We start from the raw sequence: 21,694 nt of genomic DNA, 5'->3' as shown, positions 1-21,694 counted from the left end.
GCTGGATCTTCTTAAAAACATCAAGATTGATAAATCCCCAGGGCCGGATTTGATACACCGCAGGTTGTTGTGGGAATTGAGAGAAGAGATCTCAGGAGCATTAGCTATGATCTTTCAATCCTCTTTGGCTGCAGTGGAAGTGCCGGAGGACTGGAGAATGGCAAATGTAGTTCTCTTGTTTAAAAAAGGTAATAAGGAGAAACCTGGGACCTATAGACCAGTGAGTCTTATGTTGGCGGTATGCAACCTACTGGAAAGGATTCTTAAGAATAGGATCTACAAGCATTTGGAGAAGTACAGTCTATTCATGGAGAGTCAACATGGCTTTGTGAACAGAAGATCGTGGCTCACGAGTTTTTTGAAGAGGTAACAAAGGAAATTTATGAGGGTAGGGCAGTGAATGTGGTCTACATGGACTTTAGCAAAGCATTTGACAAGATCCTTCATGAGAGACTCATCCAGGAAGTCATGAGGCATGGGATAAGTGGAACCTTGGCTGTTTGGATAAAAAAATTGTCTTAAAGGAAGAAAGCAGAGGGTAGTTGTGGAAGGAAAGTATTCTGCCTGGAGGTCGGTGACTAGTGGAGTGCCGCAGGGATCTGTCCTGGGACCCCTGCTATTTGTTATTTATATAAATGTCCTGGATGTCGAAGGATGGGTGAATAAGTTTGCGGGTGACACAAAGATTAGAGGAGCTGCAGGTTGTCGAAGGTTACAAGAGGATATTGACAGGCTGTAGAGCTGGGTAGAAAAATGGCAGATGGATTTCAATCCAGACAAATGTGCGGTGATGCATTTTGGAAGGATAAACCAGAAGACTGAGTACAGGATTAATGGTCAGTTACTTAAGAGTGTGGATGAACAAAGGGACCTTGGGGTTCAAATCCATACATCCCTCAAGGTCACTGCACAGGTTGATAGGGTAGTTAAGAAGGTCTATAGGTTGCTAGGCTTCATTAACAGGGGGATTGAGTTCAAGAGTAGAGAGGTCATGTTGCAACTCTACAAATGTCTGGTGAGACCACACTTCAAGTATTGAGTTAAATTCTGGTCACCTCATTATAGGAAGGATGTGGAAGCTAAGGAGAGGGTGCAGAGGAGATTTACCAGGATGTTGCCTGAATTGGAGAACAAGTCATATGAAGCAAGTTAGCTGAGCTGGGACTTTTCTCTTTGGAGCGTAGGAGAATGAGAGGGGACTTGATAGAGGTCTACAAGATTACAAAAGGCATAGATAGGGTGGATAGTCAGTACCTGTTTCCCAGGGCACCAATAACAAACACCAGAGGGCATATGTACAAAATTAAGGGAGGGAAGTTTAGGGGAGACATCAAGGGTAAGTTTTTTTACACAGAGGGTTGTGAGTGCCTAAAATGTCTAGCCAGGGATGGTGATGGAGGCTAAAACATTAGGGGTATTTATAAGCCTCTTAGACAGGCACATAGATGAAAGAAAAATGGACGGTTATGGGATAGTGTGGGTTTAGTACTTTTTTAAGGATTATATGGGTCAGTACAACATGGAGGGCTGAAGGGCCTGTACTGTGCTGTAGTGTTCTATGGTTCTATGTATTATTCACATTGTCCCTCAAACAGCTTTTGTTCTGGTGACCAGACAGTAAACAGTACAGTTTCGTCTGGACTGAATTGAACTTAGGGGAAAATGTCAGTTCCTCCAGTAATTTGATGTCTTGCTGCAGATTCATCATCAATTGTATGTTGTATCACATTTCCTTTCTCATTGTCATCTTAGATTGTATCACAGATCAATTCTAGCAGCATTGATGATCCAGTTGAAAGGTAAATTCTGACCAAAATCATGATTAGCGATCATCTGATGCTATTATAAATATACCTGATCCACTACTACCAGTTTCTCAAAACAATTTTCAATCAGTACTACTGCAAGAATATCTGCTGATCTTTGTCTGATATTACTACTCGTTACACACCTATTGCTGTTTCATCTGCACCATTTCCAGCTGCTCCAATTACTGCTAAATCCCTCACAGGCACAACGTGTATATGTCTCCAGGGGTAAACAATTTTGAATAAAAGGATGAAAGTCATTGACATCAGTAAACATGGAATAAATGAACAATAAGGTGAGGAGACACTGATGGAATCATTTAGCTCTGTGGACAGGACACGTGCAGAGTGAATCAGTGATTGATCCATATTCCTTACTGTAGTCTGAGATAATGTTATAATTTCTGCCTGAAGCAGAATTCGTCTCCACTACACCTACCATTATCACTCCGGTACAGCGACTGTTCCTGTTATAAATACTGCTGCTGCAATTCCTGCTGTTTCAAACTCCATTCACCTCAGAGTTAGAATCAGAAGCAGGAGTAGAATCAGGTTCAATATCACTAAAATATGCCGTGAAGTTTATTGTTTTGTGGTAGCGCTACATTACAATATATAACAATATATAAAGCTATGAATTAATCTAAGTTATTATAAAACAATAAATTAAATGATACTGCATAAAGTGAACTAAATGTCCAGTGAATTAGAGTTGGTTGGCTCATCGTCCAATCAGAAATCTCATGATGGAGTGGAAGAATCTGTTCCTCAAATAAAGAACTGCCTCCTGTTGAAAATAATACTGATGTACAAAAAAATTCTCAAGTATTTTCACCTCTACTCTTGTTCTCAAAACCAGTTCTGAAGCAAAGACTCCTGTTTTTAGCCTCCTAGTGTCAAGGTTTTTAATGGACTAACAACCATTATGCCACCTGCATCACCTCCATGAATTACCACAGCTATGAAATCTATCAGTTGTTTGACAGCCATGCAATCTAGTTAGTAATGGCACAATTCATGTTTTCTTATATGCTGAATGCGAGGCAGGATATGTATTATTCATATTGTCCCTCAAACAGCATTTGGTCTGGTGACCAGACAGTAAACAGTACAGCTTCATCTGAACTGAATGGAGCCGAGTGGAAAATGTCAGTTCCTCCAGTAATTTGATGTCTTGCTGCAGATTCATCATCAATTGTATGTTGTGTCACATGATTGTCACCTTAGACTGTATCACAGATCAATTCTATCAGCACTAACAATGCATTTGTAAGGTAAATTCTGACCAAAATCACGACCAGCGATCATCTGATGGTATTATAAATACATCTGATCCACAGCTACCGGTTTCTCAAAACAATTTTCAATCAGTACTACTGCAATAATATCTGCTGATCTTCGTCTGATATAACTACTCATTACACACCTATTGCTGTTTCATCTGCACCATTTCCAGCTGCTTCAATTACAGCGAAAACCCTCACAGACACAACGTGTATATTTCTCCAGAGGTAAACAATTTTGAATAAGATGATGTAAGTCATTGATCTTAGAAAACATTGTTTGCTGGAATGTTTTTTCACCAATTCCTTGCCCACTCCTTGTGCCTATGTGATGAGAGGCAGATGTCCGGACAGTCAGGGCCCATGGGCTGGAAAATCCAAGTATGGAACCAAGAGTCGAATTCGAAACTGAGTCAGGTACAGTGTTCTTGATCAGCTGCGAGAAGAGAGCCTGACAAGCCTTGGAGTTTCTCCAAACGAGAGAGGAATCGTAAATGCAATTGCAGATTGAACCAATGTTGAGGTGATGATTGAGCACCAAACTTGAGTTCAGGGGTGATTTAAATATTGAAATCTAGGCAATGGAACATGGCCGCCAGTGATCAGAGCGGTCTCGAAACTTTAAAAGGACTGCGACAGTACTCCGTGCTCCAGAGAATTGGAACATCTAAAATACAAAGGCTAACATGCTTGTCAGTGTACAGTAACCACGTAAAGAAGGAACAAAGATACTTGGTTAATAATTTCTTCAAACCTAAGTTTGCGCCAGGAATCCATACTCCAGAGAATTGGTACATCTGAAGCCCAAAGGCTGGCACAGTTGAGTGTGCATCGTAACTGCATGAAGAAGGAACAGAGATAATTGTTTAATGATTTCTTCAATCCTAAGTGTCTGTGTTTGATTGCAGCTACAACAGAGCCTATTACAACTCCTCCTGCTACCACAACTCCAACAACGTTACCAAGCACTTCAGAGACAGCAAGCACATCTACACCAGTCTCAACAACACAGAGCTTGACCACAGACCTAACAAGTGGATCAAGTACACCGATAACAACTGCTCCAAGCTCCACACCAGAGCTCTGTAAGTATCCAAGACTCTGTCCACGACAATGTGCATTGTATTTCTCATTGATCTGTAAACAAAGTAACTGATCAAATGGATGGAATCTCATTTTCTCATTAGTGGGGTCAAAGTACCTGCATTGAATAAAGTATTAATAAGTTGAGGAGACACTGATGGAATCATTTAGCTCTGCAGACAGAACACATGCAGAGAGAATCAGTGATTGATCCATATTCCTTACTATAGTCTGAGATAATGTTATAATTTTTGCCTGAAGCAGAATTCGACTCCACTACACCTACCATTATCACTCCGGTACAGCAACTGGTCCTGTTATAAATACTGCTGCTGCAATTCCTGCTGTTTCAAACTCCATTCACCTCAGATTTTGAATCAGAAGCCGGAGTAGAATCAGGTTCAAAATCACTAAAATATGCCGTGAAATTTATTGTTTTGTGGTAGCGCTACATTGCAATGCATAGCAGTAAAAAAAAGCTATGAAATATGCTGTAATTATAAAACATTAAATTAAATGAAACTGCATAAAGTGAGCTAATTGTCCAGTGAATTAGAGTTGGATGGCTCATTGTCCATTCAGAAGTCTCATGATGAAGTGGAAGGATCTGTTCCCAAAATAAAGAAGTACCTCCTGTTGAAAATAATACTGATATACAAACAAAATTTTCAAGTATTTTCACCTTTACTCTTGTTCTCAAGACAACTTCTGAGGCAAAGACTCTTGTTTTTAGCCTCAAATTGTTAAGGTTTTTGATGGAATAACAACCATTATGCCACCTGCATCACCTCCATGAATTACCACAGCTATGATATCTATCAGTTGTTTGACAACCATGGAATTTAGCCAGTATTGGCATTTTACAATTCTTGTTGTCTTCTGTATTCAATGCGAGGCAGGATATGTACTACTCATAGTGTCGGTCAAACAGCATTTGTTCTGGTGACCAGACAGTAAACAGTACAGCATCATCTTAACTGAATGGAGCTGAGGGGAAAATGTCAGGGTCTTGACAGAGTATTCCCTCAGATCTTGAAGGAGACTAGTGTTTCAACTAGTGTTTGAAATTGCACGAGCCCTGGCAGAAATATTTAAAATGTTGATGTCCATGGGTCAGTTGCCGGAGGATTGGATTTGTTTCATTGTTTAAAAAAGGCTCAAAAATTAAGCCGGGAAATTATAGGCCGGTAAGTTTGACATCAGTAGTAGGTAAATTATTGGAAGGAATACTAAGAGATAGGATCTACAAGTATTCAGATAGACAGAGACTTATTAGAAAAACTCAACATGGCTTTGTGTGTGGTAGGTCATGTTTAACCAATCTATTAGAGATTTTTGAGAAAGTTACCAGGAAAGTGGATGAAGGGAAGGCATTAGATGTTGTATACATGGACTTCAGTAAGGCCTTTGACAAGGTCCTGTATGGGAGGTTAGTTAGGAAGATTCAGTTGCTAGTTGTACATGGAGAGGTAGTAAAATGGATTAGACATTAGCTCAATGGAAGAAGCCAGAGAATGGTAGTGGAGGATTGCTACTCTGAGTGGAGGCATGTGACTAGTGGTGTGCCACAGGGATCAGTGCTGGGTCCATTGTTATTTGTCATCTATATATATATCAATGATCTGGATGTTAATGTGGCAAATTGGATCAGCAAATTTGCTGATGATACAAAGATTGGAGGTGTAGTGGACAGTGAGGAAGGTTTTGAAAGCTTGCTGAGGGATTTAGACCAGTTGGAGGAATGGGCTGAAAAATGGCAGATGGAGTTTAATGTGTGTGAGGTATTGCACTTCGGAAGGTCAAACCAAGGTAGAACATACGAGGTAAATGATAGGACACTGAGGAGTGCAGTAGAACAGAGGGATCTGGGAGTACAGATACATAATTCCCTAAAAGTGGCGTCACAAGTAGATAGGTTCGTAAAGAGAGCTTTTGGTACATTTGCCTTTATAAATCAAAGTATTGAGTATAAGAGTTGGAATGTAATGGTGAGGTTGTATAAGACATTGGTGAGACCGAATTTGGAGTGTTGTGTACAGTTTTGGTCACCTAATTACAGGAAGGATATTAATAAGGTTGAAAGAGTGCAGAGAAGGTTTACAAGGACGTTGCCGGGACTTGAGAAACTGAGTTACAGAGAAAGGTTGAATAGGTTAGGACTTTATTCCCTGGAGCGTAGGAGAATGAGGGGTGATTTGATAGAGGTGTATAAAATTATGATGGGTATAGATAGTGAATGCAAGCAGGCTTTTTCCACTGAGGTTAGGGGAGAAAAAAAACAGAGGTCATGGGTTAAGGGTGAAGGTGGAAAAGTTTAAATGGAACATTGAGGGGTCTTCTTCACTCATAAAGTTGTGGGTGTGTGGAATGAGCTGCCAGATGAAGAGGTGAATGCGGGCTCACTTTTGACATTTAAGAAAAACTTGGACAGGTATATGGATGAGAGGGGTTTGGAGGGACATGGCCCAGGTGCAGGTCAGTGGGACTAGGCAGAAAAATGATTCGGCACAGCCAAGAAGGGCCAAAAGGCCTGTTATTGTGCTATAATGTTCTTTGGTTCTAGGAACAGTTCCTCCAGTAATTTGAAATCTTCCTGCAGATTCATCATCCATTGTGTGTTGCGTCACATTTCCATTCTCATTGTCACCTTAGATTGTATCACAGCTCAATTCTTTCAGCACTGACAATCCATTTGGAAGGCAAATTCTGACCAAAATCACGATTAGCAATCATCTGATGCTATTATAAATACATCTGATCCACTGCTACCAGTTTCTCAAAGCAATTTTCAATCAGTACTACTGCAAGAATATCTGCTGATCTTCGTCTGATACAACTACTCGTTACACACCTATTGCTGTTTCATCTGCACCATTTCCAGCTGCTCCAATTACAGCTAAATCCTTCACAGACACAATGTGTATATTTCTCCAGAGTTAAACAATTTTGAATAAAAGGATGAAAGTCATTGACATCAGAACACATTGTTTGCTGGAATGGTCTGTCAATTCCTTGCCCACACCTAGTGTCTATGCAATGAGAGGCATAATTCTGAACGGTCAGGGCCCTTGGGCTGGAAACTCCAAGTATGGAACCAAGAGACGATTTCAAGACAGAGTCAAGCACAGCGTTCTTGATCAGCTGCCAAATGAGAACCTGATGAGCCTTGGAGTTTCTCCAGATGAGAGCACAATCATAAATGCAATTGCAGATTGAACCAATGTTGAGGTGATGATTGTGCACCAAACTTGAGTTCAGGGGTGATTTTAATATTCAAATCTAGGCAGCTGAACATGGCCGTCAGATTGCAGAGCGATCTAGAAACTTTAAAAGGACTGTGCCAGTAATCTGCACTCCACAGCATTAGAACATCGAAAACATGAAGGCTAACACGGTCAAGTGTGTACAGTAACCGCAAGAAGAAGGTACAAAGATATTTGTTTAATGATTTCTTCAATCCGAAGTGTCTGTGTTTGATTGCAGCTACAACAGAGCCTATTACGACTCCTCCTGCTACCACAACTCCAACAACATTACCAAGCACTTCAGAGACAACAAGCACATCTACACCAGTCTCAACAACACAGAGCTTGACCACAGACCTAACAAGTGGATCAAGTACACTGATAACAACTGCTCCAAGCTCCACACCAGAGCTCTGTAAGTATCCAAGGCTCTGTCCACGACAATGTGCATTGTATTTCTAATTGATCTGTAAACAAAGTAACAGATCAAGGTGATCGGATCTCATTTTGTCATTAGTAGGGTAGAAATACCTGCACCGCATAAAGGATCATTAAGGTGAGGAGACACCGATGGAATCATTTATCTCCACAGACAGAACACATACAGAGAGAATTAGTGACTGATTCGTGTTCCTGACCTGTAGTCTGAGATAATGTTATAATTTCTGCCTGAAACAGAATTCATCTCCACTGCACCTACCATTATCACTCCAGTACAGCAACTGTTCCTGTTATAAATACTGCTGCTGCAATTCCTGCCATTTCTTTTTTTAGTAATTTATTTAAGTCCATCATCAAACAAACATTTCCATAAGATGTATTTCAGATATTGTATGTATACATACATGCCACAAGTCATACATGCCACAAATCTCCACATAATTTTTATCTGAGGTATACACTTATAGAAAAGAGAGGAAAGGAAGAATATGCAATAGGGGAAAACTATCTACAAGTAGGGAGTGATCTTTTTTTTCAAATGTATTCATTGATTCGTGAGAATAAAATCAGGTCTATGAGGTGTTATGTAATTAAACCATATTCCAAGTATGAATCAAATTGTTCCAATTTATGATTAACAGATGCTGTTATCTTCTCCATTTTGTAAATGTCCTTTGTAATTTTGATCTATGCATTTAAGGTTGGGCTGTCCTGTGATATACATTTCCTAGTAAGAGTCTTTTTACCAGCCACCAACAGTACATTCATTAAATACTTATCTCTTTTCAACCATTCTTGAGGTATATACACAAAATAAATGGTCTTACTTTCAAAGGGTATTTCACATTTAAATATGTCTTGTAGGGCATTGTGTATCCCACTCCAATAGTCTTTGATAACGGGGCGTTCCCAGAAAATATGATAATGGTTTGCATTTTGATTTCCACAATTTCTCCAGCAAACAGTGAGGTTACTATCATAATGGGATTTCTGAGAGGGTGTAATAAAATATATTATCAAGTTTTTCCATCCAAACTACCTCTATTTCTGTGAACTGGTACACTCCCATTGATACCTCCATATTATTGTCCATTCTTCCTCAGATATAATTATCCCTCCTTCCTTCTCCCATTTTGTTTTAATGTATGAAGTTGAATGTGTTTTAAGATTTGACAAACACTTATACATGCTAGAAATGATTCTACTACCATTATCTGAATTAAGTGCTTTTCTAAATAGCTCTTATCAAGCATGTACTTGCCTTGGTTACATTTTTAACCGTCCTATTAACATATTGTCACATCTTTAAATACCGATAAAAGTCTTGTTTTACTAGAAGTTTTTCTCTTTAGTCATTTCAAAACTGAACAACGTTCCTTTTTTCATTATATTGCAAGGAATTGTTATTCCTTTAGTGGTCCAGTCCTTAAAGCTAACATCCAGTTTATTCAGCGTAAAATCCAACTCATATGCACACCATTTAAGAATTGCAATATTTCCATCTAGTTTATATTATAATAGTTTTCCATATTTTAAGAGTTCATTTCACCCATGGGTTATCAATAATAGTTATGTACCTTTGGTCTAAATGACAACATTCCATTTTATCCTTGCCTTCTTTCGTTATAGCTGAGATCATCGCTTCCTTCCACCTGGGTGGCATTTGTGCCTTTTTTAGAGCCCAGTTCTGTGTGGGGAGTAAGACAGGGATTAACTCATTTTTAAATTCTTTGTACCAGTCTGCCGTGTACCCATCTGATTCTGGTGATTTGCTTAATTTAAGCCCACAAATTGCAGCTTTTTGTTCAACTTCAGCTATGTCAGCAGTCATCGTTCTATTTTGTTCTTCACTTAAAGTGGGTAACTCTAGAGAATTCAGAAAGGTGTCAGTTTGTGTTATGCTTCCCCCTGGAACTTTGGAATATAGAATTTTGTAAAACACTACAAATCTTCTTGAATTTCATTTAACTTATTCTTTTAATAATTTTTGTTCTTGGATTCCTAATTCTTTGAATTGTATTTTCTGCTATCTTTTTGTTTCAATTTCCATGCCAGTATTTTCATAGACTTAGACCCACTTTCATAATGTCTCTGTTTCAGAAACATTAAAATTTTCTTGATTTCTTGCATAGCCAAACTATTAATTCTATTCCTAATTTTTTAAATTTCCTCTAATGTATCCAGTGCCAAATTCAATTTGTGTTTTTTTTTCTAGTTCCTTCAGCCTCTAATGTTTTATTCCTCTTTTTTTTATATGAAGATATCGCTATAATGTTCCCTCTTAAAACAGCCTTCAGTGTATCCCAAAAAATGGGAGGTGAAACGTCTCCTTTATCATTGAATTCTAAGTTAAGACCAAATTCTCTTTTAATTTGTTCCATAAAATAGGGATCATTGAGTAAACTTGAAGTTAATTTCCAAATAGTATTCTTTGGTTGTAGGTCAAAATCAACAGATAAATATATAGGTGTATGGTCACTTACATCTATTGTCCCAATTCCACAGGTGTTTATTTTGTCTTTGTCTTTTCCAAATGTTATGAAATAGTCTATTCTTGTATATACAGAATGGGATGGGTCTCCCCATTTATCAGGAGACTTTCTGTTTCTGTTACCATAATATTAGTAATTTTCTGCAAGAAACTAATATCACTTCCTGGGGGTGTGTATATATTCAATAGAGTAACTGAATTTCCATCTATATTCCCTCTTACCAGAATATGTCTGCCCTCCTTATCTCCTATTTCGAATACTTTTTCAAAATTTAGCTTGCTTGAGATACGAAGAGCAACTCCTCTCCTATGTCCTGATTTATATGAGGAGAAAAACAAATTAGTGACACCCGTTCTCTTTAGTTTTCCATGCTCATTATCACTTAAGTGAATTTCCTGTAAATATACTACGTTTGTACATGGGCTTGTTCTTTTATCATTTTGGATAGGATTTAATAGACCATTGACATTAAAAGAAATGAATTTTACTTTGTCCTTAGCCATGTGTATTTATCTGTCAATATATCATTGAAATTAGCAAAATAAAGCTTTATCGATGTACTCCCTGAACAAAAAAGAACCATGAAACGCGAATAATACAAAAAGGCAACGATTGTCTGATTCCAAGGTTGAGGTCTCTAGTAGATGACCATAGGTTGAGCTAGAGGAAACGTCTAGCCATGGAGGATAGCCCCTCCTACCTCCTACTATTCCTCCCCCATTGCAGTATTCATAAAAGTAAGTGAACAAATCTATGTCCATTACACAGAAAAAAATTTCCCTATATATTCCTCCCACATATATATTCTCACTTAGGTGGGAAAAGGAGTGAGTGAATGAATAAAAAAGAATAGTTGCGTAATATAAAATCCACATTATAATAAGTATTTCTTGAGATAGGTATAATACTGTCTACTTTTGCTTCCGTTTAGCTTCTCAACACTTTTAATGTTAGTCAAACCTTATGACTCTTCTGGAGGGGGGGGTGAGGGCTGTCTTCGGAAAACTCACAGTCTCTTCCTGATATATTTCCCTCGCCTTCCTTTTGTCCCCTGCTTTCTCGTTTCTCTCACTATTTCCCAAGCAGAGTGGGATTACTGCTCAGCCAGGCTTTCCCTAGGTTTGACCAAGCCAACCGGCAACCCTCTGGCCTTCATGTCTGTAGTCGCCTCTTCCACTATCTGATATAGTTGTATCCCATCTTCATAAACACTCACAGTTTAGCAGGGTATGGAGTTTGAAATCTAACCCATCCTGGCTTTAATATTCACTTTACTTCAGAGTATTCTTTACATCTCTGCAGGAGCGCTGGTGGGTAATTTTGATCGAAATATATTAATTTGCCGTCTAAAAACACCTTACCCAAGGCCCTTCGTAGTATCTCTGCCTTGGTATTGTATCGAAGGAATCTAACTACTATTCAACGTGGCTTATCTTCACTGCCTCCAGTAGGCCACGGGTGATCGCATGATGTGTCCTCTCAATTTCAAGCTCCATTGTCGAAGAAATCTCCAGTGCGTACGGCAGCAACTTTTGTACAAATTCCATCATACAAAAATTCTCCACTCCTTCAGGAACATTGTATATCCTGTTATTTTTCCATTGTGATCTTCCCTCCTGGTCAAGCAGTTTACTTTCTTGTTGATTTAATATTTTTATTGTCTTATTAGCATCTGTTCCACATTTTGCACACCATCTTCCACATTCTCAATTTGTGTCTCTGCCAATGCTATTTTTTGATTGACATTGGCAAGCTCTGACTTGATATCATTTATTTGCTGTTTATGTCTGTTTGGAATCCTTGTATCTCTTCCAGAATTTTTATCGTATTTGCCACTTCGCCTGAACGAGTCCCATCACCAGCCTCGCTACCGTGCATTCGGGTAGGAAATCCGCACGATGCACCCCTCTCGTTCATAGGCTCCGCAGTGACGCTTTTTTTATCTCCATTCTTTTTCCCCATTCTTGACCCCCTTATCAATTCAGATATTGTCGAAAGATCTTATATTTGATGGATAAACAGGGCAAAATATGTGTTTTTCTGGATGAGCTATTGACTTAAGCTACCATTCTGGACGATGATGTCACTGGAATCCCCCAGTTCCTGCTGTTTCAAACTCCATTCCGCTCAGATTTAGAATCAAAAGCCACAGCAGAATGAGGTTCAATATCACTAAAATATGTCAGGAAATTTATTGTTTTGTGGTAGCGATACATTGCAATACATAACAATAATAAAAAAAGCTATGAATTAGGCTAAGTAATTTGAAAATATTAAATTAAATAATATTGCAAAAAGAGAGCCAAATGTCCAGTGAATTAGAGTTAGTTGGCTCATTGTCCATTCAGTAATCTCATGATGAAGTGGAAGAAGTATTTCATGAAATAAAGAACCTCCTCCTGTTGAAAACAATAATGATGTACAAACAAAATTCTCAAGTATTTTTAACTCTATTCTTGCTCTCAAAGCCACTTCCACCTCAAATTTTCTTATTTTTACCCTCCAAGTGTCATGGTTTTAATGGAACAACAACCATTATGGCATCTGCATCACTTCCATGAATTGCCACTGTTACGTATCCTGTAACTGGATAACTTACCAGCAAAGATAGAGAGGTCCGTTGAAGTCTGATGTCACTATTTTCAAACATTTTTATTTATAAAGGGGCACAAAAGTAAAGGTTAATACAAACATTCAGATAATGCACGTCACCAATATTCAATCTAAAGTGCGGGTATAGTAATAATCATCATTAAGAAGTAATCTCGGCTGTTGTCTAGGGGATAATATTTTTGTCCGTTGGAAATATAAAAGTCACTCAGAAGTCTGCAGACTTTAGCCTTTCGAGGAATCGTTGGGTTTCACGTGTTTTAGAGGGATCGGTGAAAACGAAAAGAAAACTTGCCCGGGTCTTTATGAAGCCACTCCGTTAAATCAGGGGAGTGTTGTTTTCCCCGTTGTTAGTTCGAAGTCCTTCTCGGTAGTACCAGCCACCCACTCCCCAGGCAAAGGGGTTAGGAGCACACGTGGCGTTGAGTGGCTTCCAGCTCTCCTGGGAGTGTTGAGCGAGCAAGTTCCTCTGGTGCATCGCTACGGTAACGCCTCCTGCAGTCTGCTTTTATCTTTACTTGCAGAGTTGTAGATGTCCATCAAAGTAGGGTGATGCAATCCCCACCCCCACATTGCCCGAGGGTGTCCATATCCCTGGTAGCTGTCACGTAGCAGGGACATGCACGTCACACAGGTGCCTCTAAGAACAATGGTCAAAACCGTTGCATTGTCTCTCACTTCCGAGACCCGAATTAATAGCGATCTTGCGATTCTCCAGAAGGAGGGGGCTGCTCCCGCTCCTTCGGCCCCTCAGAGCTGTGGTACCTTCATAACACCACAGATATGAAATCTATTAGTTGTTCGACAAACATGGAAACTAGTCAGTATTGGCATTTAACAATTTTTGTTTTCTTTTGAATTGAATGTGAGGCAGGATATGTATTATTCACCTAGTCCCTCAAACAGCATTTATTCTGATGACCAGAGAGTAAACAGTACATCTTCATCTGAACTGATTGGAGCTGAGGGGAAAACGTCAGTTCCACCAGTAATCTGATGTTTTGCTGCAGATTCATCATCCATCGTGTGGGCGTCACATTTCCATTGTCATTGTAACCTTAGATGGTAACACAGATCAAGTCTAGCAGCACAGATGATCCACTTGGAAGGTAAATTCTGATCAAAATAACAATTAGCGATCATCTGATGCTATCATAAATACATCTGATCCACTGCTACCGGTTTCTCGAAACTATTTTCAATCAGTACTACTGCAAGAATATCTGCTAATCTTCATCTGGTATAACTACTTGTTACACACATATTGCTGTAGCACCTGCACCATTTCCAGCAGCTCCAATTACTGCTAAATCCCTCACAGACACAACGTGTATATTTCTTCAGTTGTAAGCAATTTTGAATAAAAAGATGAAATTGACTGACATCAGAGAACATTGTTTGCTGGAATGTTCTATCACCAATTCCTTGGCCACACCTTGTCCCTGTGTGACAAGAGGCATAGGTCCAGATGGTCAGGGCCCATGAGCTGGAAGATCCAAGTATGGAACCAAGAGTCGAATTCGAGACTGAGTCAGGTACAGTGTTCTTGATCAGCTGCCAGTCGAGAACCTGACAAGACTTGGAGATTCTCCAGATGGGAGAGCAATCATAAATGCAAGTACTGACTGAACCAATGTTGAGCAGATGATTGAGCACCAAAGTTGAGTTGAGCAGTTATTTAAATATTCAAATCTAGGCAGCTGAACGTGGCCACCAGTGAGCAGAGCGGTCTAGAACCTTTAAAAGGACTGTGGCAGTACTCCATGCTCCAAAGAATTAGAACATCTGAAACCCAAAGGCTAGCATGGTCGAGTTTGTACCGTGACCGCATGAAGAAGGAACGAAGATATTTGTTTAATTATTTCTTCAATCCTATGTGCCTGTGTTTGATTGCAGCTACAACAGTTCCTATTACAACTCCTCCTGCTACCACAACTCCAACAACATTACCAAGCACTTCAGAGACAACAAGCACATCTACACCAGTCTCAACAACACAGAGCTTGACCACAGACCTAACAAGTGGATCAAGTACACTGATAACAACTGCTCCAAGCTCCACACCAGAGCTTTGTAAGTACCCGAGGCTCCGTCCACGACAATGTGCATTGTATTTCTGATTGATCTGTAAACAAAGTAACAGATCATGTGGATCGAATCTCATTTGGTTATTCTGGGATAGAAATACCTGAATTGAATATAGGGCCAAGGTGAGATCACACTGATGGAAACTTTTATCTCTGCGGACAGAACACGTGCAGAGAGAATCAGTGAATGATTCATGTCCCTGACCTGTATTCTGAGATAATGTTGCAATTTCTGCCTGAAGCAGAATTCATCTCTACTATACCTACCATTAACAGTCTAGTACAGCAACTGTTCCTGTTATAAATCCTGCTGCTGGAAACTCCATTCACCTCAGCTTTAGAATCAGAAGCCGGAGTAGAATCAAGTTTAGTATCACTCGAATATGTTGTGAAATTTATTGATCTGTGCTAGTGTTACTTTGCATTACATAACAATAATAAAAAAAATTATGAATTATGCTAAGCAATTATAAAATATTAAATAATACTGCAAAAACAGAGCTAAATGTCTAGTGAATTAGAGTCAGTTTGTTCATTGTGCACTCAGAAATCTCATGATGGAGTTGAGGAATCTATTCTTCAAATAACAATCTTCCAACTATTGAAAACTATACAGATGTACAAACAAAATTCTCAAGTATTTTCACCTCTACTCTTGCTCTCAAAGCCACGTCTGAAGCAAAGACGCTTGTTTTTAGCCTGCAAGTGTTAAAGTTTTTAATGGAGCAACAACCATTATGCCACCTACATCACCTCCATGATTTGCCATGATACTGTTGATCTATTGGGAAGAAAAATGCTGACCAAAATCACAATTAGCGATCATCTGATCCTTTCATAAATACATCTGATCCACTGCTACCGGTTTCTTGAAGCAATTTTCAACCAGTACTGCTGCAAGTATATCTTCTGATTTTCATCTGATAAAACTACTCATTACACACCTATTACTGTATCATCTGCACATTTCCAGCTGCTCCAATTACAGCTAAATCCCTCACAGACACAACGTGTATATTTCTCCAGGGGTAAACAATTTTGAATAGAATGATGAAAGTCATTGACATCAGAAAACCTTGTTTGGGCTGGAATGTTCTATCAACAATTCCTTGCTCACACCTTGTCCCTGTGTGACGAGAGGCATAGGTCCGGATGGTCGGGGCCCATGGCCTGGAAAATCCAAGCATAGAACCAAGAGACGATCTTGAGACTGAGTCAAGCACAGTGTTCTGGTTTAGCTACCTGATGAGAACCTGACAAGACTTGGAGAATCTCCAAATGAGAGAGCAATCGTAAATGCAATTGCAGACTGAACCAATGTTGAGCAGATGATTGAGCTCCACACTTGAGTTCAGGGGTTATTTAAATATTCAAATATTAAATATTCAAATCTATTTAAATATTATTTAAATATTATTTATATTTAATTATATTTAAATATTATTTAAATATTATTTATATTTAAATATTCAAATATTAAATATTCAAATCTAGGCAGCTGAACGTGGCCGCCAGTGAACAGAGCGGTCTAGAAACTTTAAAAGGACTGCACCAGCAATCCGTACTCCACAGCATTGGGACATCTAAAACATGAAGGCTAGCACGGTCGAGTGTGTACCGTAACCATGTGAAGAAGGAACGAAGATATTTGTGTAATAATTTCTTCAATCCTAAGTGTCTGTGTTTGATTGCAGCTACAACAGAGACTATTACGACTCCTCCTGCTACCACAACTCCAACAACATTACCAAGCACTTCAGAGACAACAAGCACATCTACACCAGTCTCAACAACACAGAACTTGACCACAGACCTAACAAGCGGATCAAGTACACTGATAACAACTGCTCCAAGCTCCACACCAGAGCTCTGTAAGTATCCAAGGCTCTGTCCACGACAATGTGCATTGTATTTCTCATTGATCTGTAAACAAAGTAACAGATCAAATAGATTGATCTCATATTCTCATTAGTGGTGTAGAATTATCTGCAGTGAAGAAAGGATCAATAAGTTGAAGAGACACTGCTGGAAGCATTTAGCTCTGCAGATATATCATGTGCAGAGATAATCAGTGAATGATTCATATTTCTGACTGGTAGTCTGATATAATGTTATAATTTCTGCCTGAAGAGTTGTAGAGTGCCTACGGGATGCATTCATGGAACAGCTTGTACGAGAGCCGACCAGGGACAAGGCTATTCTGGATTTAGTGTTGTGTAGTGAACAGGATTTGATTAGCGATCTTGAAGTAAAGGAGCCATTAGGAGGTAGTGACCATAATAAGTTTTTATCTGCAATTTGAGAAGGATAAGGGCAGGTCAGAGGTGTCAGTGTTGCAGTTGAACAAAGGAGACTATGGAGCCATGAGGGAGGAGCTGGCCAAAGTTAAATGGACGGATATCCTAGCAGAAAAGACAGTGGAACAGGAATGGCAGGTATTCTTGGGAATAATGTACAAGGTGCAAAATCAGTTCATCCCCCGGAGAAGGAAGGATTCTAAGGGGGGAAAGGGGCCACAGTGGTTGACAAAGGAAGTCAGAGATTGTGTAGCATTAAAAAAAAGAAGTATGACAGAGCTAAGGTGAGTGGGAAGACAGATGATTGGGAAATTTTTAAGGAACAACAGAACTTAACTAAAAAGGCAATACTGGGAGAAAAAAATGAGGTACGAAAGCAAGCTAGCCAGGAATATAAAGGAGGATAGCAAAAGCTTTTTTAGGTATGTGAAGAGAAAGAAGATAGTTAAGAACAATGTTGTGCCCTTGAAGAATGAATCGGGTGAAATTGTTATGGGAAACAGAGAAATGGCAGAAGAATTTAATAAGTACTTTAGATCTGTCTTCACTAGGGAAGACACAAGCAATCTCCCAGATGTATGGATGGATATAGGGTAACAGAGGAAATGAAACAGATTGACATTAGGAAGGAAACAGTGATGAGTGGACTGATGGGACTGAAGGCTAATAAATCCCCAGGTCCAGATGGTCTGCATCCTAGTGTACTAAAGGAGTTGGCTCTGGAAATTGCGGATGCATTGGTAATCATTTTCCAATGTTCCTTAGATTCAGGATCAGTTCCTGAGGATTGGAGAATGGCTAATGTTATCCCACTTTTTAAGAAAGGAGGGAGGGAGAAAACAGAGAACTATCGTCCTGTCAGCCTAACATCAGTAGTGGGAAAGATGATAGAGTCCATTATTAAAGATGAAATAGTCGCATATCTAGATAGCAGTGATAGGATTGGGCCGAGCCAGCATGGATTTACCAAGGGCAAATCATGCTCGACTAATCTATTGGGGTTTTTCGAGCATGTAACCAGGAAGTTAGACAAGAGTGATCTAGTGGATGTAGTGTACCTCGATTTTCAGAAGGCATTTGATAAGGTCCCACATAGGAAATTGGTGGGTAAAATCAGAGCTCATGGCATCGGGGGGAAGATATTGACATGGATAGAAAACTGGTTGGCAGATAGAAAGCAAAGGATAGCGGTGAAGGGCTGTTTCTCGGAATGGTAGGTGGTGACTAGTGGGGTGCCACCGGGCTCAGTATTGGGACCACAGCTGTTTATGATTTACATCAACGATTTAGATGAAGGCATTGAGAATAACATCAGCAAGTTTGCTGATGATACTAAGCTGGGTGGCAGTGTGACATGTGATGAGGATGTTAGGAGAATTCAGGGTGACTTGGATAGCCTGGGTGAGTGGGCAGATACTTGGCAGATGACGTTTAATGTGAGTAAGTGTGAGGTTATCCACTTTGGGAGTAAGAACAGGAAGGCAGATTATTATCTGAATGGTGTAGAGTTAGGTAAGGGAGAAATACAAACAGATCTAGGAGTCCTTGTTCATCAGTCACTGAAGGTGAATGAGCAAGTGCAGCAGGCAGTGAAGAAGGCTAATGGAATGTTGGCCTTTATTACAAAGGGAATTGAGTACAAGAGCAAGGAAATGCTTTTGCATTTGTACTGAGCCCTGGTAAGACCACACCTGGAGTATTGTGTACAGTTTTGGTCTCCAGGGTTAAGGAAGGACATCCTGGCTGTAGAGGAAGTGCAGTGTAGATTCACAAGGTTAATTCCTGGGATGTCCAGACTGTCTTACGCAGAGAGGTTAGAGAGAATGGGCTTGTACACGCTGGAATTAAGGAGATTGAAAGGGGATCTGATAGCAACATATAATATTATTAAGGGATTGGACAAGATAGAGGCAGGAAATACGTTCAAGATGCTGGGAGAGTCCAGTACCAGAGGGCATGGTTTAAGAATAAGGGGTAGGCATTTAGGACAGAGTTAAGGAAAAACCTTCTCTCACAGAGTTGTGGGGGTCTGGAATGCACTGCCTCGGAAGGCAGTGGAGGTCAATTCTCTGGATGCTTTCAAGAAGGAGCTAGATAGGTATCTTATGGATAGGGGAATCAAGAGATATGGAGACAAGGCAGGAACTGGGTATTGATAGTAGATGATCAGCCATGATCTCAGAATGGTGATGCAGGCTCAAAGGGCAGAATGGTCTACTTCTGCACCTATTGTCTACCATTATCACTCCAGTACAGCAACTGGTCCTGTTATAAATACCGCTGCTGCAATTCCTGCTGTTTCAAACTCCATTCACCTCAGATTTATAATCAGAAGCTGGAGCAGAATCAGGTTGAATATCACTAAAATATGTTGTGAAACGTATTGATATTGATGCATTTCAATATATAACAGTAATAAAAAAGCAATGACTTAGGCTAAGTAGTTATAAAATATTAAGTAAAATAATACTCCAAAAAAGAGCTAAATGTCTGGTGGATTAGAGTTAGTTTGTTCATTGTGCATTTCAAAATCTCATAATGGAGTGAAGGAATCTGTTCTTTAAATAACGATCTTCCAAATATTGAAAATATTACTAATGTACAAACAAAATTCTCAAGTATTTTCACCTCTACTCTTGTTCTCAAAGCCATGTCTGAAGCAAAGACTTGTTTTTAGCGTGCAAGTGTCAAGGATTTTAACAGAGCAACAACCATTATGCCACCTGCATCACCTCCATGATGTGCCACAGCTATGAAATCTATTGATTGTTCAACAACCATGGAATTTAGTCAGAATAAGCATTTTACAATTCTTGTAGTCTTCTGTGTTGAAGGTGAGGCAGGATGTGTATTATTCACCTTGTCCGTCAAACAGCATTTGTTCTGATGAACAGACATAAACAGTACAGCTTCATCTGAACTGAATTGAGCTGACAGGAAAATGTCAGTTCCTCCAGTAATTTGATGTCTTGCTGCAGATTTATCATGCATTGTGTGTTACGTCACATTTCCTTTCTCATTGTCACCTTAGATTGTAACACAGATCAATTCTGGCAGCACAGATGATCCAGCTGGAAGGCAAATTCTGACCAAATTCATGATTATCGATTCTAGAAAAAAATTTCTATCAGTACTGCTGCAAGAATATCGGCTAATCTTTGTCTGATACAACTACTCGTTACACACCTATTACTGTTTCATCTGCACCATTCCCAGCTGCTCCAATTACAGCGAAATCCCTCACAGACACAACGTGTATATTTCTTCAGTTGTAAACAATTTTGAATAAAAAGATGAAATTGACTGACATCAGAGAACATTGTTTGCTGGAATGTTCTTTCACCAATTCCTTGGCCACACCTTGTCCCTGTGTGACAAGAGGCATAGGTCCGGACGGTCAGGGCCCATGGCCTGGAAAATCCAAGCATAGAACCAAGAGACAATTTCGAGAATGAGTTAAAAACAGTGTTCTTGATCAGCTGCCAGATGAGAACCCGACAAGACTTGGAGATTCTCCAAATGAGAGAGCAATCATAAATGCAATTGCAGACAGAACAAATATTGAGCAGATGATTGAGCACAATACTTGAGTTAAGGAGGTATTTAAATATTCAAATATTGGCAGCTGAACATGGCCGCCAGTGAGCAGAATGGTCTAGAACCTGTGAAAGGAATGCGACAGTACTACGTGCTCCAGAGAATTGGAACATCTAAAATACAAAGGCTTACATGCTTGTCAATTTACAGTAACCGCGTAAAGAAGGAACAAAGATACTTACTTAATAATTTCTTCAAACTAAGTGTCTGTGTTTGATTGCAGCTACAACAGAGCCTATTACAACTCCTCCTGCTACCACAACTCCAACAACATTACCAAGCACTTCAGAGACAACAAGCACATCTGCACCAGTCTCAACAACACAGAGCTTGACCACAGACCTAACAAGTGGATCAGGTACACTGATAACAACTGCCCCAAGCTCCACACCAGAGCTCTGTAAGTATCCAAGGCTCAGTCCACGACAATGTGCATTGTATTTCTCATTGATCTGTAAACAAAGTAACAGATCAAGTGGATTGAATCTCATTTGGTAATTCTGGGATAGAAATACCTGCATTGAATTTAGGGCCAAGTAGGTGAGAACACACGGATGGAATCATTTAGCTCTGTGGACAGAACACATGCAGAGAGAATCAGTGAATGATTCATCTCCCTGACCTGTAGTCTGAGATAATGTTATAATTTCCGCCTGAAGCAGAATTCGTCTCCATTACACCTACCATTATCACTCCAGTAGAGCAACTGTTCCTGTTATAAAGCCTGCTGCTGGAATTCCTGCTGCTTGAA

The 21,694-nt window shown here is 39.6% G+C and overlaps 1 protein-coding gene across 1 annotated transcript in view; it reads left to right on the top strand.

Annotated features, from left to right (window-relative positions):
- The window catches only part of LOC132403417 (mucin-3B-like), a 190,493-nt gene that overhangs the window by 34,129 nt on the left and 134,670 nt on the right, over positions 1–21,694 (top strand). The window contains exons 14-19 of the mRNA XM_059986826.1: positions 4,000–4,176; positions 7,658–7,792; positions 12,168–12,234; positions 14,659–15,035; positions 16,744–16,920; positions 21,167–21,343. Coding sequence (XP_059842809.1) covers positions 4,000–4,176; positions 7,658–7,792; positions 12,168–12,234; positions 14,659–15,035; positions 16,744–16,920; positions 21,167–21,343 — 1,110 coding nt within the window. The remainder of the gene's footprint in view (positions 1–3,999; positions 4,177–7,657; positions 7,793–12,167; positions 12,235–14,658; positions 15,036–16,743; positions 16,921–21,166; positions 21,344–21,694) is intronic.

Source organism: Hypanus sabinus, chromosome 2, assembly GCF_030144855.1.
Source record: "Hypanus sabinus isolate sHypSab1 chromosome 2, sHypSab1.hap1, whole genome shotgun sequence".
Lineage (NCBI taxonomy): Eukaryota > Metazoa > Chordata > Chondrichthyes > Myliobatiformes > Dasyatidae > Hypanus > Hypanus sabinus.
Note: the sequence above shows the minus strand (reverse complement) of the source record. Positions and strands in the feature narration are given on the sequence as shown.